Raw genomic sequence first — 26,088 nt, 5'->3', positions numbered from 1 at the left:
GTCCATCATTGCGTGTAACCTCCACTAGAAACTTGAGAGAAAACAGTCAATCTAACTGTAAACTGGCCAGCCCTCTAATCTATATCTTAATCCTTTGTCCAAACAGTGGCTTTATAATCCCTAACACTAACAGTGTAATCAAGCCACATGTGCTGTCACACAGCTGATATTGAAAAGTGCAGGGGATTAGCAGCAGTATCTGATAACAGTGGCCAGTTTGTAAACAAAGGGATTAACAAGATAAGAGTGTACCGCTAGAAGTACTGTATTCTTTCCAAGTTTACAGGCCCTAACTCGGAAAGCTGCTAGAAGCACTTACACCTGGTGATGGTATAACAAACTAGAAATATTATATAATACCATAGTAACGTTCTACCTGCCTATGAAAAAAGGAGGAATGGATGGCTTGAGGTCAGAGATGTAGCGAGACCGATTTGATTGGGGGAACCGACAGACCCTCCCTGCTGGAAGGTGTATGTATAGACCATTATCATGTTGTGGCCATCTTGATTTTTTTCCTATTCAAATCAACGTAACCAAGAACGAGGCTGGAAGGAAAAATAGATTTTTTTTTGCACAAAATCATTTATCATTCAGTACTGTTATTGGATACAGGGGATGACTGAAATGGTGGCAGCGTGATAAAGGTCTATTGTCAGCCGGCTTTCATAAAATCAAACAGCTGTCGACACCATTTGACTATTTGAGGTGATGTTCAAAAGAGACGATCATGGACATACCACAGGACAGTGTGTGGCACTCTTGACTCTTCATTACATCATTGTTGCCGACAGACACATGCATTTGCAGACAACTTCAGAGTGGTGCAAAAAGAAGGAAACCCACTTTTGACAGGAATAACCTACTTAGTACTTTTTAACTACTACTTCAGTGTTCTGAACTTTGCTTCCTAGACAGTCATCAACATTTAATACACGTTCATTTGTACAGATGGTTTGAACTACTAGTATAATACAAAGGAAATCAGTACTCTCAATTGTCGTTAGCTACTGGTACACCATTCTTTTTGATGAGCATTGGTGACTGTTAGAAAAAAGAACCAGTGGCCACTGTACAAAATTTGACAAGAGTGCAACACAGAATTCAAAGCACTTCATGCTCGTTTCTCTCAGAATGACACCTAATCATCATATCATTTTGTTTCAACCGCACGACCCGCCTATACTTTCCATGATGTACACCTTGAAATATGAACATTAAGTTAGCATTTCTGTGCGTTCTCAAAGTTTTAGTTTGATGAGACTGCAAATTTGTTCTGACCTGACCTGACAGAGGGTGAGAAATCAGCGTAAATAAACCATAACTATCGATACGACCCAACGAGGCAGACCATTAATTACAGCATCTCAATTATTCACCAGTGATGTAGTGCCTTGATGCTGGGCCTTGGCCTTAAGGCTGCCTTAAGGCTGGATTTTAGGGCCTTGGACTTGGCCTCGAGGCTTGAGGGCAAAAGCCTTGGCCTTGGCCTTGGCCTTGAGGGTTCAGGGCCTTGCAATTTTGAGTCAAGGCTCTTCAAGGCCCATAGATTTTTGCATTTTCCAGATAAATCTGTTTGAAATTTTGCTGTTACCATTTTAATCGTATTACCATGGAGGAAGGAAGCATCCTGTAGATTTGTGTGTTGGGCACACTTCCACTTTATTGTAGCATCACATTTTGTTACCATTGTAGTAGATTTGCTGCAAAAATATTCTGTACACTTGTGGGGCTAATGAGATGATCACTTTAATTGCATATAACTATGGAATAGATCTGATTGGTTGTATATGTCTCCCTGATAAGTGCTAAAGATTTGCATGTATCTGTTTTAGATAATGCTGATATTTCTGACCATGTTGGGCCAGCAAATAAAGATTTCCCAAATCAGTTTCTTGGATCTCCCATTTGTTACACTTGGGAGAATTGTGTGTCAATATAGAAGTAAATCATAATTTTGTTTAGTTAAACCATATTGAAGACCTGAATTTATACTTTAATAGATACAGTGCAGTCATAAAACGGTGTAGGCCTATGCGAGCATGTTGATTGCAATTAAAGAAATGTTGTTCTTCGTAACAAGCAATTCGTGATGATAAGGGCGGATCCAGGGGGGCCAAAAGGGGCCATGCCCCCCCCCCCACAAAAAAAAACCGAAACCATTTTTTTTTTATATGATGTCGTAATAAAGGCAGGCAATGAGTACACCACCATCTTTTCCTAAAAAAACATTGGTTAAAATGGTCAGAAATTGCCTCAAATCGCACCACAGAGCATCTCGAATCCAACAATTTTTCGGGGCCCTTAAGCGGGCCCCGAAGCCCAAGCCGTAATTTTTTGACCCACTTTTTTGGGGGGGGACCAAAATTTCTTTGCCCCCCCCCCCCAAATTGTGTTCTGGATCCGCCCTTACGTGATGATGTGTCACTCATGTGACTATAATTAGTTCTATATCAGTGGTCATTTCATAAAACAGGGCCTTGGCCTTGGCCTTGAGGGTTAAGCCTTGGCCTTGGCCTCGAGGCTTGAGGGTCAAAGCCTTAGCCTTGGCCTTGGCCTTGAGGGTCAAAGACTTGGCCTTGGCCTTGGCCTTGAGGGTCAAAGCCTTTGCTCCAACACTGTTATTCACAATGTGGTGCCTGGCCAATATGTTGTTCTTAATGCATTAATATACCAGTACCAGATTAAACAATAAATCATAGGTAGACAATATGGGAAAATTGTCCAGACTTTTTTTCACCTTTAAGACAATTCTGCCTTGAGTTGGTATGGCTCATCAAGGCTGCTATTTCTATCCAGTTTCCTTGGCATGCAATGTCTTGAGAACATTTCTTTTTCCTGGAATGGAATGTCGATATCATAAAGCTGCTCACCAGGTAATGCCATTGCCCATCTACAGTGTCCCCTGAGTGGGGGATAAGGTACTGAGAACTCCATGAAAATACATGTAAAGTACAATTCTTTTGACAGGTAGGCCTACAGTATGCCATTTATGTTGCATATAAAAAGGGAAGTGCTCTAGCAAGTATATCCCACAAGCAAACTGGCATTTCCAATCCCTATCAAAGAGTAAGGACCCCTTTGTAGTATCAAGGGTCCAATGCCCAAGAAAAGGCTAGGGTGGGCGATGCCGGGGGACCCCTTAAAAAAAAAGGATGATAGTTTGACAAATGGGGATCTAGTAAGATATATTGATGGTTTTTAAAATTATCCAAAACAATATTTCACAAGCAAGCAATACGATCATAAATACATTTCCACAATCCCCATTTATAATAATAGTGGTATCGTATCTTATGAAGTGCAACAGCTCCATCACTCAGTGACACTCATGGTGCCATTTAAGAGACTGCTCCCGCAAAACCCCGTTGACAAAAGTTCCTTGTTTTTAGGTTTCGGCATTTTCAAATTTCCTAGGTTTTCAGCTTCAAAATGATATATAATTTCAAAGGAACTGAGAAAGAATTATGTGATAAAACCCTAACAACCCAATTTTATGAGATAAACACACGTATTGAAATGCCTTCTGTAGACATTTCTACATATTGTTTTGCTAAATTGATCACAATAAAACACACTTCTGCTTGATGGATTATTTTGAAAGGTTGTAGATTTACTGATTCAGAAAAGCTCAAACTTCAAACTGCTCAGCTCCACCCCAATATGACTTCACATTCCCTTTGTGCGAAAAGAAGAACTACACACTTTGTCCGGGTTTCGTGAGAGCAGGTCTCACACTGCAAAACAGGTCGCGTAGCTTCTACATTGGACAATATATTTACAAACAGATGATGATACAGTTTCGGTATCAGAAATACGTATTTCATGACCTGTATTAAGTCAAATCTTTCATCAACCTACGCCTCCCACTGATGTCGTTTGGATCCTCAAATGAAATTCTTAGATGGACAAGGAGATACCGGTAATATCAGCAAACACACAAAAAGCCAGACTTCCGTGCCTTGGGGATAATTAGATTACTCTGAAATTGACGGAATGATTGATTTTATTCAAACTGGGCCACCAACAGAAGTCATCTGCAGATTAGTCTAGATTGAAGGCTGCAATTTCATCACTGACCTTTGTTGCCATTGGCAGAGGGAGCCACCGATGACAAGTCAGGTTTAAATTCAACCCAGTTCCTTTGTAAATTGTGTGTGTCTCACTATACTAAGAATTGATGAGAAAATATGATTTGAAAACTTTTTCTTTTCTTCGATGGGAGTGAAAATATTGTATTCACAACACACCTCGAATTCCCATTGCGAAGTACCGGGTTGCGCCGAGGGAGATGTGATCAGAGTTGTCGAGGAAGCCAAGCCCCAAGAACCAGAATTTCCGACGCCAATGGCACGCCATTCTTGGTTGTAAGTATTAAGCTCTCAGTACTTGTGCTGTGAATTGTGGCCCCGGTGGATTGAGAAACAGACAGGGCTTGAATTCAGGCTTGTCATAGGTCTCTACACTATGGACACAAGATGACAAGGATGTTTTGAAACATGAGTTCATGAAGTCATGAATGCGGATGCACGCCCGGCGAGGGAGTAATGTCTCACACACTACACAAATAAAACACAGTAAAAACAACGCAGCAATTCTGCTTTCAATCGCTTGTCAGGTAAATGACAAGGGAAAGTGTGCTGAACTAATAACTTCACTGTCCCTTGTCATTTCCTGTGTTTGTGCATGACTGGAAATCTGGAACTATTGTGGGATACCTGTTCGCGCATTGATACACAAGTAAGCGATGACGTCATTCCAGGTGAGCATGATAAATCACCTCTCCACGATGGCATTAACTTCCATTTTGCGCCACTGCGCTCATCTGACTCCCCCGTGCCACATGCATCCATCAAACTGATATGTTGACTTCGAACTAAAATCTGCCGCATGAACAAATCCAATACAAACATTGTGCTTGCAAATCTCAACTTAAATTTCCCCATAGATGGAAGCTTGTTTCTGTTATTATACATAGACAAAACCATTCGTTATCTCTCGAATGAAAAGCCTAAAGGCAAGTGTCCGTACAAATGGGATATCTTCCGGTCACTGTGCCCACGGTAGAAGAACTGTAATGCTCTACACCCTCCTCAAGGAATGACACCATTCACGGGAAAGGTTTAAAACTTGGCAGATGAACAAAAACAAGTCAACCCTTAAGGGGCTTATGGTTCCAAAAGGTCTTGTTTCTGAGGTTGTCATTCCTCTTCAAGGCATGACAGCATTCACGGGAAAGGTTTAATACTTGGCAGATGAACAAAAACGATGAAAGTCCAACTGGGCTTATGGTTTCATAAGGTCTTGTTCCTAAGATTGTCATACTCAGAGTCACATTGCAAGACACATTCACGGGAAAGGTTTAAAACTTGGCAGATGAACAAAAAACAAGTCAAACCTTAAGGGGCTTATGGTTTCATAAGGTCTTGTTCCTGAGGTTGTCATACTCAGAGTCACATTGCAAGACACCAGGGAGGCAAATGCTTGGGGGATGCTACAGCTGGCTTATCTACGGCTCCTTACTCTAAATTATACAGTATCATTTCTACGCTTCTAATTCAGTGTCACAGATTCCCACTTAATGCCATATCTCCCAGGTGGTAACATACATTGAGACACATACAGAATGTCCAAGTCTTCCACGAAGATGGCTTGCTCAACAGGGATTTGTGTAATGGTAAATGCCCTGGTTCACTTCGCTGTATCCTCTTTGAATCACCCCCGTTTGCTATTTTCCGGGTTTGCAGCATTGCTAATGTTGCTAGCATCCTGACTTTGGGCGTGATCCCTGGCTATACATGGTTTTATTCTTTGCTTTTAGTTGCTGGTTTTCGGTTTAAAGTTTTTGTGGATACATTCTTTTTGGTCCTTTTTGATTTGAAATCTAGAATTTGTGGCTGTGTCTCTATTAATTCAATTTCCTCGCGACTTTTCCATTCAAAGATCCTGAGTTTAGTTTAATTTCGTTAGTTAATGCCCATAGAGTCTATTTAGTGCGAGTTCCCCATTTGTGTCAGTTTTCACGGTTACATTTGCACATTAGACTTGGTAGAAGTTTGAAACTGACTGGCCAGTCTTGCCGGGCTCCTCTAACAGGTATCGAGAATCCTAACACTCATCACTTACTTTTTAACACAGAAAAAACCATGAGCCACTGTACTGTGACACCATTACGTACATATTTACGTACCTCGATAACACACTGCACAAGAGGATAAAAGCCACTTAAAGACTTAAACTTTGCTCTAAGGCAGTCCATTATTTGATGAGTTCTACAAATGCTTAATGCTAACCTCCAGCGGAGAGATCAACACCTTCATCCGTCACTACCTATCTGATCATTAAATAAATATTGAACAGATGAGAACGGACGATACAAACTTTAAGTAAGAACTTTGGGAGAACATGGGCACTTTGTAACTTATGGCACATTATATAACTGACATACAGATCCTTGTAATTTGATTCGTGGATTTCACATCACGTGACATTACTTGTATTGCTCCCATTTACAATGGTGCAATTTTATTTGTGTAGAATCATATGGAGGTGTCTACGTGTAGTAAAGGGTAAAAGGTAGTGACTGATGGTTTTCGGGTTTTTTTCTCATTTTTCAAAAAAGAAATTAGGGTAAGTGCCGTCCAAATAGGGTAGACCGGAAGTAGGACTTTTTTTTTGTCCTAACATCTTTCGTACGTTCTGTCAGCATTGTTTAGTCCAATAAAAAAAACACAATTAGGCTGTAAAACTGCTTGAACTTTACTTTGGGGGATTTTAATTTTTCGATGCATCACAATTAGGAATACTGTCTCATTACTTGCATTTGCTCGGTTCAATTCCAAGGATATACAGCATTGCCAGTTTAGGCGACGGTCCTTTCAATTATGCTCCAAATATGTAAATAGACCTACATGTATTTTCACTCTCCCCCTCTCTCTCCCTCTCTCTGAGAAGATGGGATTGAATCCCCCTGCATCAACATGTTTTTGTAGAAATAAATGTTGAATTTCGAGCCCGCCGTTCTCAGGAAAGTACCCATGAGACCCTAGAGTATGCCCGGCTTGATCTTAAATAAAGTCACTGAATCTCTGATTACATGTAAAAGAAGGAAACGTCCATTGGCAATTGGCATTTTGCGTGGGGAAGATTAGGACTGAATCCTCTGCAAATGGAAAGAAACGATCTATTTCAATCATTGGTTAACTTAATTCGGTTGTTTATACTTTTGCTCACTCCAGGCTTGTTTAACACACAACCAATGCATGTTATCAAAATAATTGTTTTTTTTTTTGTTGGGCTATTCACATAAAAACAAGGCTCTCTCTCAAGTTGAGAGGATTTTATCTTGCCAAGACGCTGGCTTTGTTTTCTGCTTAATATTTTTTTTGTGCTCAACGTGCAGAGCATGACAAAAAGTGCAATACTCAGAAAACAAGTAATTAAAACTGTTTAATGTTTTTCACTTTGAAAATTCCCCACGGATGACATTCAAACCTTTCTTTTTCATTTGTCTGAGAAGTTACTGATTAATTTTATACGTTGGTTATACGGGTACACGATACGCAAATTTATCTGAAACCGGTTCCTGACACCAGTGGTCGGGTACTTGGGTACCTGGTACTGATACAAAGTGCTGGCGTACGAAAGACATGAAATTGACAGCAATACCCAGCATGATTCTCAAGGGCGGATCAGGGGAGGGGGCGCAAAGGGGGCCATGCTCCCCCCCCCCCAAAAAAAAAAACCCGAATATTTTTTTTTTTTTTTAAGGTAACTTTGCACTTATGGCAGGCACTAAGTAAACCACCATCTTTTCCTAAAAAAACATTGGTTAAAGTAGTCAGAAATTGCCTCATATCGCACCACAGAGCATCTAGAATCCAAAAAAAGTCGGGACCCTTAAAGGGAATGTACATCATTGGCTTTTGCTGGAATTTTCAGAAATGAACTATTTCAGGGGTTAGTATAATAGATCAAATATTGTTACACTGACATGTTTGAAGTTTTGTGTTCGAAAATGCTGGAAAAACCAAGAAAAACAAAACTGTTCAAGTAGTCTGGTTCCCTGACTCCACTAAATATAAAATGGATCAATTTACTGATGCTGGAAAATTGTAAGGTAAAGGTACCAGTCTAGCTGGCCTGCACCCGTTTATGAACATGTAACCACTAGCAAACAAAATTTGGACTGAATTAATGGTAAATTTGGAGCAGTACTTGAAAAATAGTTAGGTTTTTCCAACGGTGGTCGGCCGACCACCGCTGGAAACTTACAAAATACAAAAATACCATTTTCTTGAAAATGACTTCACACCAGGTGCCATAATTTTACAGGATGCTTTAGACTGTCATTTACCAACATCCTATTTAGGTATTTCGTAAAAACTGGGTAGTTTTATTTTTCGATGTTTGCAAATGTTGTATATTCCCTTTAAGCGGGGCCCGATCCCCACGCTGTTATTTTTTCTTTTTTTGGACACACTTTTTGGGGACCAAATTTTTGCCCCCCCCCCCAAAAAAAGAATTGTGTTCTTGATCCGCCCTTGGCATGATTGAGGCGTGAAAAACAGGAACACATTTTCCGACTGATTGCCGGGTATTCTCCCTCTTAGGTTGTATACAAGCATATAAAAATCTTCCCTACACTGCGCTTTACATCTTGCCGTACGGCCATAGTGTTAAACACTAATCCGTCATAATGCTCTTAACCTTTTCAACTGCTCATCCAAAAACAGATCCAAAGTGAAAAACAAATGTGATAGATGTACGTGTGGCCTGCGACTTGTTTCCGAGTTACAAAAAAATCCACAGTGCCTTCCCCTTGAATCTTCTTGAATACATAGAAAGTGGATCTGATAAAAGGGCCAATCTCCTCTCTACTGATGACACAGCGCTTTTACCCCGGCCAAAACGAGCGTCAGTGTCAATTTGCTCGGTCTCCTCGCGCAAAATTTGAACAAATAGGCGCCGGCTGGTGGGGAGAAGCAAGTTATACCCCGATAACAGATTATCATCTGCCTACGTACGCACGTGTGGCCTAGTACAAGCCCACATGTTGACCAGTCACTGGCTGGAAGAATGAAGTACATAAATGTATACAAGATCACATTTTCACCCGACGAAATCTGGCCTTGATGAAAAAGCTATTGAGTGTTCAAATCGTGTTGGAAGAAAACTGTGTGAATTTGAAAGGGCTTAACTTTGAGATGGACGTACATGTAAACAATATTGACAAAATGAACCCTTTCCATTTTTTAGCCGTGTATCTTTCTATTTTTATTAAAATCAGATCTGATTTTTTTGGTCAGATATGGGCTTAGGGTAGTCTGAGTATCACCCGTTATCCAAGGAGCTAACTCCTGTATAACGTCTGATATGTCTAGACATGCCGCAAGCCGCGCGCCAGCCAATCGGTGTCGACTTTACTAAATCGTGACGTCATTTCATTCCCAAATCATGACTTAATGGTTTGATTGGTCAATTCGAACGCAGTGTTTTGTAATACAACAACCGGCCCATAACGCGTAACATGATACAGAGCGCGTGACATGTTTTTTTTTATCCATTGTCTATGACGCGCAACGGGTGAATAACCGAAGACCCAATATAGAAAGCGCCCGCTGATTGGTCAAAATCTACATGTAGGAGGTCAAGAGGCGGGGTCTTGCCTAATTAATCAGCGAATCTGCTCACATAATTATCATAGACCATGGCGTACGCCATCATGGTCTATTACATAGACTAGGCTAAAAGGGCAGGGAAGGGAAATGAAGAAAAAATGTGGTGGATACGAGATTTCTGTAAACAAGGTTCTTTGTATCTGTTAGTGGCTTGTTTTTACATCTTTCTTCCGAATTTAACCCCCGCAATAACTCTACAGATCAAGCATGTCTTGACAATATTGCAGCAAGTCTGATTAAATACCATTTGTCAGAATAAAAGGCACACACTTTTGTTGGAGCCATTTAACTTTTACATGCTAAGCCCTCGGAACCCTATTCCGAAATCCAGAATCTCTGAGAACGGTAATATTTAAGGGTCCCAAATTTAAAGATTTTTTACCAAATAAAAATTATCTTTGTCCAGTGCTGATTTTGCTGATTTGAAAATGTACAGGCACTTGTACAAGTAAGTGAAACTTCTGAAATCGTACCAAACAAAAGAGTATCAAAAATATCTCGGAAAAACCCCCAGAAATAAATGAAAGTGCCACTTGTCAGGTGCAGGCTCCTAAATGCTACCAACTTATTTTTAAGAGTCAGTTTTCTCCTTGACAGAAACAAAACAGATCGTTTCTGGAAGGGGGATGTTGAATCACCGGTCTTCTGCATGCACTTTGGTCAAAACATTTTCACAAAATTAGAATTTAATAGGATTAAGCTAATATCCGACTCATGAAAAACTGAAAGCCTTATTTACGTTCAGGCGATTTTTCCCCCCTAGATACAGATTGCTTCCAGACACTGTTAAAAAATGTCGCCAGTTGTTACTGTCACATCAAAGAAAACATGTTATTTGTTATGCACTTGTAAAAATCCCAGGGCAAGATGGACAGACAAGTCGTCATAACCGAACACGATCGCATTCAAACCACAGAGCTAGTACCCTGGCTCCTAGCTCTATGTTCAAACGGTCCATGATTAATCGTAGGTACTGGAGGAAATACAGAAAGTATCAAGAGACTTGCAATGTTACTAAGAAACTTTTTTTTACTAATCTGCTGGACCCGAGAGAATCATTTAAGACTGTGACATCAATTACCAACGGCTTTGACCAGACAATCTGAGGTTACATTTTTTTTTTAAATCAAGATACAATAAAAAAAATATCTTCTTATAAAAAAGGGGGGGGGAATCTTCACATTCAAAATATCAAGTGAAACATGATAACATTTCCCCACGTTAATGTGATACATGACACTAGCAACTCACTGAGTGGGCCGACGACGAGAACCGAAACATAATCTGCTTTCCGGGGGCAAGTCAGTGGATCGGATATATAGTTAAAGAAAAATGTTAAGACCAGGAGATGTCGATGACATTTTCAGGGCTGATTAGTGATCTCCTCTTGGAAAGTTGAACTGGAGGGAGCAGTGATACGGACAAAGATATCGAAAAAGTGTCGCTTGAGGTTTTTTTTTTTTACCAGTGAAGTGGAAAACAGGATGCAAAATATTACAGTCAGAAATAAGTTTTAAAGTCACTGATATTTTTCTTATCAGAACTTTTTTTAAAATCAGGATTGTCTGCATGAAAAGTGTTGAATCAGATAACACCGGTATGGTATCATAAGAAAACCTGGGAAAAAAATCTTTAAAAGAAGTTAGTACCACTTGAGAGGGTGTCCAAAGTTCCAACCTGTAGAATAAACTCCTTTGAGATGTGGTGCTACCGCCGTATCTTGCAAGTGATATGGACAGACAAGAGGACAAATGAATCGATTCTAGCCGAGATTCTACCCAAAGAACTTCTCAAAGTTTCGCCGGAGGAAGCTCTACCACTTCGGACATCTGGCCAGGGGAAGTGCTGCGAGCTAGGAGCAACAATTCTAGAAGGCAAAGTGGAGGGGAAACTAGATCAAGAGGCCGACCCAAAGCAACCTGGGGAGACAACATCAAAGACTGGACTGGACTCAGCATCCACACAGTTGTGGGACGTGTCAAAGATCGCCCATCCTGGAGACGTATGGCAAAGTTGGCTGCCACCACCCTCTGTCAGAGGAGGGCACCGGATAGGATAGGCTGGTTCTAAACTAAAGGTCTCCAAAATGTTTCTCTCTGTATGTCCTCTGACTGATCCTCTAGGTTTTAGTGTCAGGGAAAGTTGTCATTAAAATTGAGGAACAGATGACAGTGTTTCTACGTGTCTAATTTTGATTGAGTCCCTCTGGATTGGACCACATATAATTGCATCCCTTGTCTATATATGCGTATTGTAGAGGCAAATATGCGTTAAATCATTGCTGTGGGAGCTAGCATCTGTTGTTCAAGGAAGCCTGCTGTAAGTAACAGGCACTAGTGATCCTCTCAGGAGCAATATGCTTATGAAAGAGCTGCCAATTTGCATCTTGCAATCAGCGGGGAGATTTGATCAACAATCAAGGAGATAGGCCATAATTAGAATTACATGTAACATAATAGGGAAAAGTTTCCATAATCAGTTTCCATAACATTTTCAAATTTTGTTCGTCAGATAATGGAAAGACTGGTTTATTTTCAGGAAACTTTCTGCAGAATCAGGGAGAGATGGCAGCTCTGTTAAGGGCAGTTCCACGGCACAGCTAGTATTGGACGTACAGTAGGTACATTTTGGGCAATTCAATAGTGTGCCTGAGGAAAGTTATATCTATAAAGAGGACTTTAATTCTTATCAAATGTATCATTTAGTCACTGCAATGATTTCAAAAAGTCCAACTTTTTTTTTGCTGTGGTAAAAATTGGCTAAATTAACACCAGTGGTGTCGGACGTACTCAACCTGATTTTTGGTGTACTACAGTTATTAAAAACAATCAGTAAAAGGCAACAGCTGAACTGTTGAACATTGTTAGAAATAAACTATATTTCATTTTTTTTTTATAAAATGAAGATAATCAGCTTCAAAATGAGATACAGGCATTGGATTGTTTTAGGTTTGTAAATGCCCTTTTGCTTTGTGCAAGAACCATTGAGGGCAGTACACCACTTCAGGTACATGTATGTAGCTTGTGGATGAGCGAATATTACTGGTTGCCACGCATCGTTTTGTGTTTCACATCATAACACCCTGAAGAGGGCACTGGGGAGGTCACAGTATATCAACATGAGGGGAGACTAGGTGGTGTGAAAATGTGTCTCAGCTATACAGTGCCATAACGTGCACAGAATATTGATGATACACTATAATGCTCTGCAACAACAACAAAAATGACAGGTACAAAGCTGAAACTCAAATATTTTCCTCATATTAGGCCCAAAAAAATATTCGGTCTCTGGTCAGACCAAAGTTCCGGAATTGACGCGGCCACGCCTTTTTTTTTCTTTTTTTTTCCAAGCTTGGATTGTACAGACAAGGTGGGTACTATTTTGCTTTTTTGGTGTCCTCATGTACATTGGTGTCCTCCATAATTTGCCTTGGTGCTTTCGATCATTTGCCTTGGTGCAATTTCCCATTCCTTGGTGCTCTTTGGTTAAAAAGAATTAAGGAGGTGCGGAAATAGAGGGCGCTGTTGGAGCTACTGCGGAACATTTTGGAAAAAAAAATTGGCGCGCATGATTAAAATCGACGCGCGCGCTGACCAGAGACCGACTTATTATTTTTTTTTTTGGCCTTATAACCACTATTATATACTTGAGAACCCATCAGCACGCAAGCTTTGGATCAATCCCAAGGTTTTATTATTTTTCTTCAGTCAAACATTGGATAAAAACTTTTAACACCTACCATCTGTATTCGTTTATTTACCTTTGTTTTCTTTCTTTATTCTAGTCTAGCTGATTTTCAAGTAGAAAAGGCTGTATGTGGTGTCCCAGAAATGGTAAAATTATAGTCATATTGGGGAACACTTCCAGTGTTAGTGGCCTGCTTTATTACTTTGTCTTATTTGATCGCAATGAGAAGCAAGCAGGTGTGAAAAAAAGAGATCTATAAAACAAGACTGAATTCGTTCAATCTGTGATGAGGTTCTTTAAAAGTGTCTTCATCAGTGTATCAACATCAATAACTGTCCAATTTCATGCAAACCGAACAGGTGTTGAGCCTGTTTAATAATACAACATTTGCTTCTGCTGTAATTTCCAGAAATGGATGGATTTGGGGTTTGTCTTTATATAGCAAATATTGTTACACTGACCTGTTTAAAGTTTTGTGTTCATGGATGCTGGAAAAACCAAGAAAAAATGCTGTTCTTGTAGTCTGGTTCCGTGACCCTACTTCAGACCAAACGTCGGAGCAATTTATAGACTTCAGAAAATTGTCAGGTCAGGGAACCAGACTAGATGGCTTGCACCCATTCACGGATGTGTAACCGATTGCAAAGAAATGTGGACCAAATTTGGTGAAGTGGGGGCAGTATTTTTTTTCCAAACGATGGTCAGCTGACCATACTTGGAAATTGACCAAGGTTGTACTTTCAAATGAGGCAATGCATGCAGTAGTTTCAACTGGGATGATTTATTATTCAATCCACGCATGGGTACAGCCCAGATGCATGTTAAACTTACACCCTTCGGGCGTTTGATTTTAGTATGTACAGAGGCATGCAGTGCGTACCCTGGAAAACGAAACAGAAAAAAATAGGTGCCCAAGCCTGAAGGACTAACATCTTATCATCTTCCTGTCATCAGTCTCTTCTCTTACACGTAGTTTTTACTTGGAAATAAAAGAAATCTTGCCAGAATGGTGTGAAGTGGGGCATAAAGTTCACGGCTGTCAGCATCTGTAAACATGAACTTCTTATATGCTCAAAATCAAGGCTTGGATTTCAGAAGAAATTGTATTAGACGGGACTTTTTTTTTGCTAGGCTGTTTTTCTGCTCGGAGAGTCCGTCCGGCAACTTGCTCCGAGATCGTTTTTCAGCAGGATCGGGTGGCTGTTTTTTTCAAGAGCTTCAGATGTCCCAAAACATTTCAGTCTATCACAAATTGAGTGGGCTCCATTAATGTCAGCTTCTCTGGTTACATTACAGGCACCAAAGCCAATGTGAATAAACTTCATGCACAGATGAAGGCAACTAACCAACAAAGTTAAGTGTAGTTCTAAAAAGAGAATGCAGGTGCAACAACATTTCCGGTCCCACATTGCTTTGACAAGTTTTTACAAACAGTTTGTGTCGGTTGAATAATCATAACAGTACACCGATTGTACAGTGGTACTGAAACAATTTTTCTAATACTTGCAGTGTTATTGGCAAGCATGGGCATAAAGCCTGTTTATGGTAGGTGTAGTCTAAATAAAGTACTGTGATGGTGACAGATAAGGAAATCGGGATTAGACGAAAACGATACAGACGAAAATGTGCTTCGTGAACATTTTCGCAAAGGTTTTTGTTTTTAACTGTTTTCTTGAAAAGTGTAAAATCCACTTAGCTGAAACTTCAACAGGTTAGGTTTGAATATTCGTCTTTGGATTTGGAGTGGTGTTATTATTGGAGACGAACAAAATGCAAGAATAGCAAATGATCCTACATGTATAGGTATACATGCCTTCTATATATGACCGTAATCCCCATGCCTCTTGGCTGTAAACGTGCGTTTTCCACCTCAACAACTGACTAGACAGAGTATTTGCCAGAAAGTAGGACACCAAGTTCAACTCATAGTGTTTTGGTCATACAAAACTCAATCCTTCAAAATCAGCAAAAACCAGACACTGGATTTGGAGGACTTAAGGAGGTTGAGGTAAATATAAAGAATTGAACATCTCCACAAGACAGTATGTCTTCGACACATCAACAGTGCCCCACTTGGCTAATACTACTGAGCCCTTTTGGGATTATCACTCCGGTAAATTGTCGCCAGAATTAAGCTAACGTAGGTGGATTGCACTAAGTAAGTTTATCACACACATCATGAAAGGTCAATTGTGTTTTGATAGGAATCCATGGGCCATACATGAGTTGGCCATATTGAATTGCAAGTTAGGTAAAATCTTAATTTTGGAACGTATGAAGAGAAATGAAAGCAACTTAATTGCTATTTAATTGCAGTCTGCTCAACTAATAATTTCAAATTTGTAATTAAACATTTCCTAATGTTTAAAGCCTGATTAAAAAAAATGACGGTAAAATAAGGCTGCGTTGTGCCTGCATAAATAGTCTGGCGCCATCCCATTTAACAGTTAACAATTAATGAAATACCGTGATTCGGGAAACTCAACAAAATGGCCAACTCCTGCATAAGAGCCATTGTGACTATTTGTGGCAGGTTGCTAATTTTGTCAGAAAGTTCTTTTCATTAGCAACAGTTATTGACAATTACTGAAAATCATGTCAGAAAGATAAAGTTCTGTGAAAATATTGAAAGGGTTTCTGCGTAGAAATTAAAGAATGCATTTGAGAATTTAGAATTAGATGCGATGAAGTACATGTCGCACCTTCGTGTTCTTTACAACAGGGCACAAAATGTCATCTTGCCGTCCTCTTGACTTGTCATCCAATGCAAGATTGCCAAGTCAATCACTCAGCTTAAACTAGTCGGATTCTTATCATATCTGAAACGAGGGCATGATATCCATTCCACACTACTCAAGATATTTAACCCAATAGTACAAAAAGTAAAGTCTGAAAATCGATGCAGTTTTTGTACTCTCTTCGCATCACGCATGAGCTGGCACATACTCCATCTTTATTCCCGTGTTGTGTTTTGACATCATTTTACCCCATACATGCAATTCGCTCTAAATCCATAACCCTACCCTCCAGTTGCGTAAATCTGTGCCGGCGAGTAGGGTGGCATGGGGGATGACTAAAATCCAAGAATTGCCCTGCTGTGGCAATTCGAAAAGTGGGGGGGGGGGGGGGGGGGGGGCTGGGTGCTGGACACCACATTACACTAGGGGGCGCTCTTCAGGGTATAGATAAATATCAATATGTATACTCGCGCTTACATCAAAACGGAGCATTTTAAAAGCTTTTGTACTTTGTTTTTTTTCACTTTCAGTGCTATTGAATACATTTTGGTTGTGGAATGTTTGAAAAATACCTCAAAATCCGCATTTTTCTTTTCTCATCACGAAAAATTGGGTGGGGGGGGGGATGATTCAATAGCCCATCTCTCCCTGGTATAAAAGTGGGGGGGATATATACCCCCATCCCCCCCCCCCCCCCAGGATTTACGCCCATGCTGCCCTCATTCAATGATGTTCCCGTTGCTTTTCAGCATCGTCAGGTAATTTGGTGAGTCTCCAAAAACATCAAAGTGGATTTAGTTGTCTTACAGGAAAGGGGTCCTGATGTACAGTTTTACCCATCAAATCCTCCATCGACCGAAATAACAAGATTGTCAATCAAGAGTTACCTTTGCCGCAAACTTTTCATCTTTAGCGATACCGTCCACCTGCATCAGTGTCTTAGCCACGCCCACACACGGTATGCCGCTCAGCACACCCAGATGACTGGCTATGCCAAAACCTGATGAGAGGATTGAAAAACAAAATTAGGCTTGTTAATGAATCAATCGCAAGTCAATCACACGTCAAATCACAAGTCAGATCACAAGAGTCATGGGATGAAAAACAACCAGGAATGCCTTAATCAAACTTGAAAATGTTTTCCCTGAGAAATTTCTAAAATTCCATGAGAAATATTTTTTCTTACTGTTTTTTCTTCAAATTTTGCTGATGACTGCAAATGGTGCCCGACTAAATTTAGTGCCCGACTAAATTTAGTGCAAAATGTATGGGAGCCCAGAGAGGCCACAAAGGTAATACTTGATCCTAACCCCATCTAAAAACACGTTCAAATTGTGCAGTAGTAGGATTCCAGTCAAACGAGTGAGTTTGGCGGATTTGAGACATCATCTTACATTAAGAAAAAACTTTTTAATTTTGCCAACGCGCATGGCTACGGCAACGCGCGCGCAGACCAGAAACCGCAACCTTTTTTGGTTGGCCTTAACCGTTATTTGTTATTTTTTTGGAGGTTAAAGATAGAGTATATCATTTGCAGCTATCCAAAAAGTAACTGACAAATTAATCGGCTGAATGAGAATGTGTCCCGGACACTGATTTCGGGCGCAATTCAAAAACATGACTCGGCAACTTTGAATTCAAATCTAGTTCCTAAAATATTGTTTTCTCGCAATATACAGCATTCACTGAGCTAAAACGTCATCAGGTTAGTTGTTAAGCACCCCACTTTAGATTTTGAGCACTTTTGTTGCTTCAAACGAAAAAACAAATTGCACAAATGACAAATGATATACTCTACCTTTAAGCAGGATGAGATTTTGTTGAAACTCTGGTTCGTTATTTGATATGGACTACATACTTTGCTATATTGCTGAATTAAAATGAATTTACTAATTGACATGGACTCAGGTTTTTCGTACCTCTAGGATGTAGAATGCCATTACCATCCACAAGTATGACCTGAGAGCATAACAAAAACCAAATATTTAGCCGGAAAGAATAATTTTCCCCCTGCAGTCAGAAAGACTGCCAGGAATTAGATTGCACCCTTCTAGAAACACTGGCAAAATGATAAAACTGAATATTAAACAGGCAAAATAAAGTCACACACATAAATCCACGTTACAAACAGACAGTAAATAACCAGGGCTAATAAGCAGCATTTTCCCTTCGGAAAAAAATAGTGAATAAACCAATTTACACTGCCTAAAATGACACACCAATCCTGAAAAAAAACCTGGCAAACACAATTAACTTTTGTTCCCTGCAGTTGCCCATTATCATTTATAGTGTCTCAATACATCATATTCAAGGTTCCCTAGAAACCTGCCAACAAATACCATGGGTGATACTTGATCACTAGTATGCCATAATTACCAGTGCATACATGAATCTGCATCATGATAGTGATAACATTGCCAGAGGGCATACATTACACCAGGGTTCGAAATTAGCGGAAGCCCGTTAGCCAAATGCTAGTCAAAACAGCGGCGAACTAATCAAACTATTCCTTAAGTAGCCCGGCTGGCGAGACAACTAATTAATGGGATACGGCAAAGATGAACGGACAGGAAGAAATAAATCATTAAATTCAGAAAGAAAACTTCATCAATTTGTGTCTAATTAAGGTGTAGGGCCTAAATTATTAGATCTGTTTATCAAAACACTGACAAAATTGCCTCAGAATTGAGTCTGAAAATACGCCATTTTTTATTTGAGCTAAAATAAATACGGGCTAGTGAAATGCCCGCGGGCTAGTTAAGAGTCTGTTTCAGTAGCCCGGCTGGCTAGTGAACAAAAAACTTAAGGTCGAACCCTGCATTACACAGAGAGTGTATATTCAAAGTGCCAGACCTAAAAAGGAAAATTTCAAAATGTACAATCTACGGCCGGTTAAAAAAATTAACAAATTTCTCGTCTCAGCCTGCTTCCTTTTTCCAATCCAAGTCCTTTTTTTTTAAAATCATTCATTTGCAATATTTGTCTTTTTTGCTTCAAGTAAAATTGTAGCTAGAAAGGTTGATTATTCCTTTAGACACAATAGCATCAGAAGTATCAGCAATTTGAGAGTCAAGAAAAGGGAAAGATCCATCGAACATCTTGGAAAATCCACCATCCTAGAAAAAAAAAACACACAAAGAGGTCACTTTCTTCCTTTTTTCCAAAAAGCCGAGACGAGAAGCTAGTTTTTTTTTTAAAAAAATGTGGGCCAAGGCCAAAAAAACAAAGTCTCCAGTTTCTGGTATGGAGCTTGCCCCAAAAGTGGTGCGGGACGTGTTTTTTTTTTTCCCTTGTTTTTTCTTCAAATGTTGGCTAATGACTGCAAATGGTGCCCGACTAAATTTAGTGCAAAATGTATCGGAGCCCAGAGAGGCCACATAAAGCTTCTACTCGATCGTAACCCCATCTAAAAACACATTAAAATTGTGCAGCACCAGGATTCCAGTCAAACCAGTGAGTTTGGCTGTTTTGAGACATCATCCTGCATTGAAAAAAAACTTTTTAATTTTGCCGACGCGCATGGCTATGGCGGCGCGCGCGGATGATACCAGAAACCGGAGACTTTTTTTTGGCCTAAGTGTACTCCAAGGATTATGGAAGGAGTAAGAAACTTTCAAATCCTTGCAACTGTGACATTTACTTGAGGTGTTAGGCCATGGTTGGTGTCTTTCAATTTGTCAAGGAGGTTGAGGAAGAATCCCACTTCTCTGAATGCTAGGAAGCCAGGAATGTAAGGCATGTCAAGGTGCACCAGCTCACAGTCAGAGTACACGACCTGTAGACAAAAAGGTACGAAGTTTCAAGACACAGAAATACTAGAAATATTGAGGGAAATTTAAGAATGGAAAAGTTCAATGGAAAAAAGCTGTACAGGGTAGGTAAAAAAAAACGAAACCCAAATGTTGGGACCATTGTTTTAGTGAAGTTCTGCATGTAGCACTTTCAAAATCTAGGATATGAAAGCCCAATTCATAAGGGTTTTTTTAGTACAAGAATCATTCAAATCACTTATGTACTTAAGTTACAGAATTATAAACACAACCACCATTTTAAGGTTCTTACCACGGATCACAAAAAAAAATCTGTGTTCTCTCAGCAAAACGAAAGCAAATCACATAGGGATGTGAGTGAATTGTTTTCGTTTTGCTGAAAGAACGCATACCTTTTCTGGTAGTTGGTGACCAGCTTGTACAAAAGCTATGGGAGAGGATATGGATAGATTTTCTGATATCAGTAGGAAGGCTAATTAATTCACAAACTGTGAAACTTGCTTTTACCTTGAGGTCTGGATAATCACACACAACCAATGACGCACAGGCAAGCGTGGTACTTGTTTTGACAAACGACACATCCACACCGCCGATGTACCGTAGGCTGCCAAAGTCTTGCCGCCAGGATTCTGTGTCCTCCAACACCAATTTCTTCTTCAATTCCTGTTGTTCCCTTTATGGAAAAAATAGAAAAGTGATAATAATGTACAAAAAATGCACCAGAACTTAGCGTGAAATGAATTTGTAATTATTAAATCTGACGATATAAGCTACTCTCCAAAATAAAAACACTTTATGATATGCAGAACATAGGCCTATTCCCCACCAAGATAGGGCCTAGCTCAGTAGCTGTGAAACAAAATGTTTGCAATTAAGCCTACAATGTTGTCAAAGTCATAATTGTAAACAAGCTAGGCTATTGTTACTATCAACCTAGTATAGGAATATTATTGTTTATGTATCCAACACCATTTTTTAACAACCTCAATGACCTCATTATCATAAGTACTAAAATTGCAAGGACCCCCTAAAAATATGCTAACTCCCGAAGTAACTAATAATGTTACACTAGCATTAGTCCCAACTAGGCCTCTAACGTAACGTTGAGTTGGTTGAAACTTGGAACTTTTCAACATGAACTTGAGATCTCAATTTAACGTTAGCACATGCTACAGAAAGAGTTTCATACCTGGACATCACTTGACACCCTGTGCACAAACCCTATGACTGGTCTGGAAAATTCTAAGTGTTTTCTCAGTAAATGCTTAACTATTTTCCCTTTTTCCCTTTTAATTGACTTTTTAGGACATGTTAATTATCGCTAATTCCTGATCAGGCTGATGGCTGAGCCCGAGTGATACTCACTGCAGGGAAAAATTAGTGATAGGAATTCTTCCCAAAGTTACTTTTAAAATGTTACAATTTTAAATTTTTGTCTATAACTTCCAATAAACTTAAAGTCAAAATGGATCAAAAATTAAGGCTCTGATTTGAGGCCTGCTTAAAGTTAAACTAAAGCCTTTTTTTAATTTTTACTTTTTAGGGCAATAACAAATGTGAAAACAAATTGGTCTGGTGGGTTGAGGAATTTCTGAACATGTTGAAAATTACCTTTCCCACTTTTGGTGAAATTCTTCAAAAACTTTGTCAGTTTGCCGTGATAAATTTGACATCTCGCCAGGTGAACTTGTTCATCTAAGTTTTAGTTGTTTAGTCCCACACTAAAATAGTAAAATGGACTGAAGAAAAAGTCCTCCTCTTCGCAAAACTCGGTCGCCGGCCCACCGTTGTGCTGCTGTAGCGCCCTCTATGGTCATAATGCTACCAACGTTTACGTCTGCCACACAGACGTTAACTTCAAAGATGTTTTTCACAAGTTAAAAATTACCAAAACTTCTATTTTAGTAGAAAAAATATCTGACAGAGTTTCGTCTAAAAGAATTCATAATACAGAACTCATTAGTTATCACGAAAGTAGGTTTATAGCCAGGAAAATCTCGGAACACTTCACCAACGTGAGTCCACTGGGCGCCGCCATCTTTGATGAGCAAACGTACTTCTGCGCCTGCGCACTTGCATCGGTAACCACAACAAAATTTATGCCGACCTTGCGCTGATGGTCGTTTTTGGGTTCCTTAAAATTTGACTCTTTTTGGGAATTTTTTTATAGAAATAACTTGACAGTTGTGATCGTCGACAAAATTGTTTGTTTTTAAGAATGGACGAACCCCAGGAAGGAAAGAAAGAAGAGAAGGAGACTGATTTTAGACGATTGCAGAGCTATCCACTCATTCGGGTAATGAAAAAAGTCACATTTTCATTTAATAGTGTTTTCAATGCATGCAGTGCGTATCATCATCATGCATAAGCATGTGAAAATGTTGCCAATATGTTTTTAAAAAGAAGCTGACTTGAAATCATAGGTTAGCATGGAAATGATGCATTTAATGATTCATTGATTGACGTCATAGGTACGTATTCATCATCAAATAGGCCTAAGCATGATGAAGCACTTTCATCAGTTCGGGGCAAATTTACACACATTGCTCAGTCAGTGTGCGCATTGTCAATCGAAAACTTTTGTGCTTCCAAGTCATCATGCATTCATTCCAAAAAAGGCAAAATGCTCCCGCGTCTAGCAACACGTGTTCCTTTTGCACTGTGAACAAGATGGCGCCATGTGAAAGTGCTTATTGATGCTAATCATGTAACGTTCGATCCAGTAACTGGGCCGTTAGAACTCCTTTGTTTTCTTCAATTTTTTGACTTGGTCAGTCGTACTAGCGCCCCAGTGAATAGTGGCGATCATCCAGCTCAAAAAGTTACCAAAATCACGCAAAGACTTACCAAAAATACCTTATTTTTGGATTGAAAATCAACCAGGTTTAGGGGTTGAAAATCTTAAGTATTTGTGTTTTTTGTTTTGTTATTTTTCTTAATCACTCCTTCATGTCCTTTGGCCCAACAAAATACGGAAAGAATGTTGCAACCTGACGCTACTTCAGCCGTTGTGTACGAAGTCTATGGAGAGTCAAGAAAACTTTCTAAGTATTTCCTAACAAAATTTGAAATGTTTCTCAGTTTAAGATTCATGTCTTATCATCATTTTTGCAACGAATGACCTTTATTGAGATGATATATGAAAAAGCAATGCCAGGTTGCAACATTCTTTCCAAAAATACTTCAAGAATTGTTCCAAGTCACTTCGTGAAGGATTTGCTGTTCGATAAGGTATTGGTCATGTTGATAAGCAGCAAAGAAAACACAAAGTATTAAAACTCAACTTAATCTTTTTTGTCTTTTTAACAGCATTCTGACATGAATGAAGAGATGCGCACTGAGGCAGTAGAGTTGTGTGTCACGGCTTGTGAAAAATTCTCCAGCAACAATGAGGTAAGCAGGCTGTAGGTCGTATGTGACATGCTAGTATGACACATTGGGTAATTCTTTTTGTTAAAGTGCCTTGTTAGGCCCAAACTATGGCAGTGGCCCAAACTATAGTTGGGACAGTCAAGACAACAGGACAATGCCATAGTTGGGGTGTTACACCTTGTCATAAGGCCTAGTAAAAAAAAAATTCTGCAACTGTTTCAGTGTACTGATATACTGTTCAGCAGAGTTCCTGACTCGAGTCATGTGACTTGGATTCGAGTCGGACTCGAGTCGCTACTTTTGTGACTTGTGACTTGACTTGTAAATACCAGCTTTGACTTGTGACTTGACTTGGACTTGCAAACAATGACTTGTGACTTGACTTGGGATTGCAAAAAATGACTTGTTACCAACCCAAGTCAGACGTAATGGTTGAACAAACTTTGAAAGGAACCTTTCATGAAAAGAAAGCAGGCCTTTGTCAATTGCATGTAAAATACCGGATAGCCTAACCCATTGGTAGGCGTTTAGTATACATGAAAATTGAACAATAAAGTGTTAGTATACTACATGTAATCGAGTGAGTGAAGTCTTTTTTTCATGTCATCCCAACATTTATTTCTACAATGTAAAGTAAATTTATTAAAGTATACAAAGGGCTAATATCCGACAGATATGTGATAAACTACAAGAATAGTAATTGCAACACATTGAAAAATGGGAATTAAGGAGGCATGTTCAAAATAACTCGTAAGTTGATACCAGGTTCTTTTAGCTTATTACAGCTGGACAAAATAATGTGCGACTTGACGTGTTCTTGGACAAAGACACTTGTGACTTGACTTGTGTTTAGACCAAATGACTTGTGACTTGACTTGTGACTGGACCTAATGACTTGTGACTTGACTTGTGACTGGACCTAATGACTTGTGACTTGACTTGTGACTGGACCTAATGACTTGTGACTTGACTTGGACTTGCAAACAATGACTTGTGACTTGACTTGGACTTGCAAAAAATGACTTGCTGCCACCTCTGCTGTTCAGTTGTTAATTTCTTACCCTCTTAAGTTAAGGACGGTCTCAAGTTTTTGAGAAATTGACAATAACATCTTCAACTTCTTTGCTCATTTTCATAATGCACTCTAAAATGTTAAGATGATTTTGTGATTCAGATAACTTTAAAGGCATATAGGATCATTTGCGTTTCATGCATTTGATTCATTTCCAATAATAACACCACTCAAAATCCAATGAAGATTGTTCCAATGAAGATTGTTCCAATGAAGATTGTTCCAATGAGGATTGTTCAGTGGATATTATTTACACTTTTTGGAGAAAGCAGTGAAAAACCATGCACAACCTTTTGATCACGAAACAAGATTTTGTCAATAGCACTCATTATTTCCAAAAATCAGTCAATTGACTGATCGCTGGAAATCACCTACATTTCTTGATTTTTTTCTAAATGACAGCAAGCCAGACGGAATAATTTCACGGAGTATTTAGTACCAGTTTGATCTTGAATCCAAGTAAGCCTTTTGATAATGATCCTATTCCAGTATGCCTTTTAACTTTTGATATGAATTTTGTTTTTAATTTCGCAGACGGCCGCCAAAATGATCAAGGAAGCGATGGACAAGAAGTTTGGGTCTTCCTGGCACGCCATCGTCGGGGAAGGCTACGGCTTCGAAATCACCCACGAAACCAGAAACATCCTCTATTTATTCTTCGGCGGCAATATGGCAGTGACTGTGTGGAAGTGCTCATAACTACTCGGTATTCATTGTACGTGTTTGTCAAAACGTAGCGAGACAGTGTGTTCATATTTATTAATTAAATAAAATTGGTAAACTGTCTGTTGATTGTTACAATTGTTGTTGTTGGTTTTTGGGTGCATGTACGCCAGTTGGGATGTAGGCCCTATAATAATAATAATACCAGAGTCTTATAAACGCACTGATCTACCAACAATTAGGTACTCAAGGCGCTGAAAAATATGTCTACTTTTAAAGACAGGTAAGTGAAGTTTATGAGAAGTATGAGACCCATTATGTAGCACTTTTATAATGGTTTACAAGGTGCTGTGGCACATATTGCAGCCACTGCCAGAAATACCGGGGCAAACCCCTTCTCTTAGTGATTAGTGTTACTGGGTTCTTTAACGTGCAGTACACAACACACGGGACCTACGGCTTTATGTCCCATCCGAAGGACGAAGCAATAGTGGTAAAGTGACTTGCTCAAGAGCACAAGCACCATGTTCCCCGTCAGGATTTGAACCCGTGTACCGCGGCACACAAGTCGAACATTGGAACCGTAACCATTGGACCACAGCCCCCCCCCCCCCCAGAAATGTTTTGTCAACTTGGAGAATGAAAGGTTATCGCTTGCAAATCAAAGCATTTGGTGTTGCTTGGACGAGTGGTTAACTGGCGCAAAAGTTCCATTTTTATACACGTGATATTTCCAGTGTTAATTGGAGGCGGCAGGAACTCGGATTCGCAAAGTTGATATCTGAATAATTTAACTCCTTGGATTTCTTGTATATCTTTTAAAAAAATTCATAAACTTTCACTTAATGTAAAATTGTTAGTGATTACTTTAAAGATACATGTATACAGAGAAAAAAAGAATACATCTATAATCTCTTTACATGTGCCATGACAAATATTCCAAAATACTTCACCTGGTTTTGATGGGGGCCTTGATATTTCATCTTTGCTCGAAAATGTGACGAGTTTTTCAACATATTGTTAAATTCAGGATAGCTCAAACTAACCATGCCTTGGGAGTACGAGATGAAATTCCTTCCCCCTTCCCAATATGAATTCAAATCATT

General features: G+C 39.4%; 2 protein-coding genes across 4 annotated transcripts in view; one reads left to right on the top strand and one right to left on the bottom strand.

Moving 5' to 3' along the window:
* LOC119734847 (endonuclease V-like) overlaps nucleotides 1-21,932 on the bottom strand; it is a 28,193-nt gene extending 6,261 nt beyond the window's left edge. For 2 of the 3 annotated variants that reach the window (XR_005272124.1, XM_038208431.1), the window contains exons 1-5: nucleotides 21,487-21,932; nucleotides 20,383-20,548; nucleotides 19,746-19,880; nucleotides 18,025-18,064; nucleotides 16,993-17,105 (exon numbers count right to left, since the gene is read on the bottom strand). Coding sequence is in view for 2 of the 3 variants with exons in the window: in XM_038208431.1 (XP_038064359.1) it covers nucleotides 16,993-17,105; nucleotides 18,025-18,064; nucleotides 19,746-19,880; nucleotides 20,383-20,548; nucleotides 21,487-21,548 (516 nt within the window). In the remaining variant the exon portion in view is untranslated. The remainder of the gene's footprint in view (nucleotides 1-16,992; nucleotides 17,106-18,024; nucleotides 18,065-19,745; nucleotides 19,881-20,382; nucleotides 20,549-21,486) is intronic. The other variant, XM_038208430.1, reaches the window with a different exon arrangement.
* Nucleotides 21,933-21,968: 36 nt separating this feature from the next.
* LOC119734848 (dynein light chain 4, axonemal-like) lies at nucleotides 21,969-25,105 on the top strand. Its single transcript, XM_038208432.1, has 3 exons — nucleotides 21,969-22,171; nucleotides 23,185-23,268; nucleotides 24,854-25,105. The coding sequence occupies exons 1-3, from the start codon at nucleotides 22,094-22,096 to the stop codon at nucleotides 25,016-25,018; spliced, it is 327 nt and encodes a 108-aa protein (XP_038064360.1). The 5' UTR covers nucleotides 21,969-22,093; the 3' UTR covers nucleotides 25,019-25,105.
* The last annotated feature ends 983 nt before the right edge of the window (nucleotides 25,106-26,088 follow it).

The sequence above is a fragment of the Patiria miniata genome, unplaced genomic scaffold, assembly GCF_015706575.1.
Source record: "Patiria miniata isolate m_02_andy unplaced genomic scaffold, ASM1570657v1 HiC_scaffold_28, whole genome shotgun sequence".
NCBI lineage: Eukaryota > Metazoa > Echinodermata > Asteroidea > Valvatida > Asterinidae > Patiria > Patiria miniata.
This window is presented reverse-complemented; position numbering and strand designations above follow the sequence as displayed.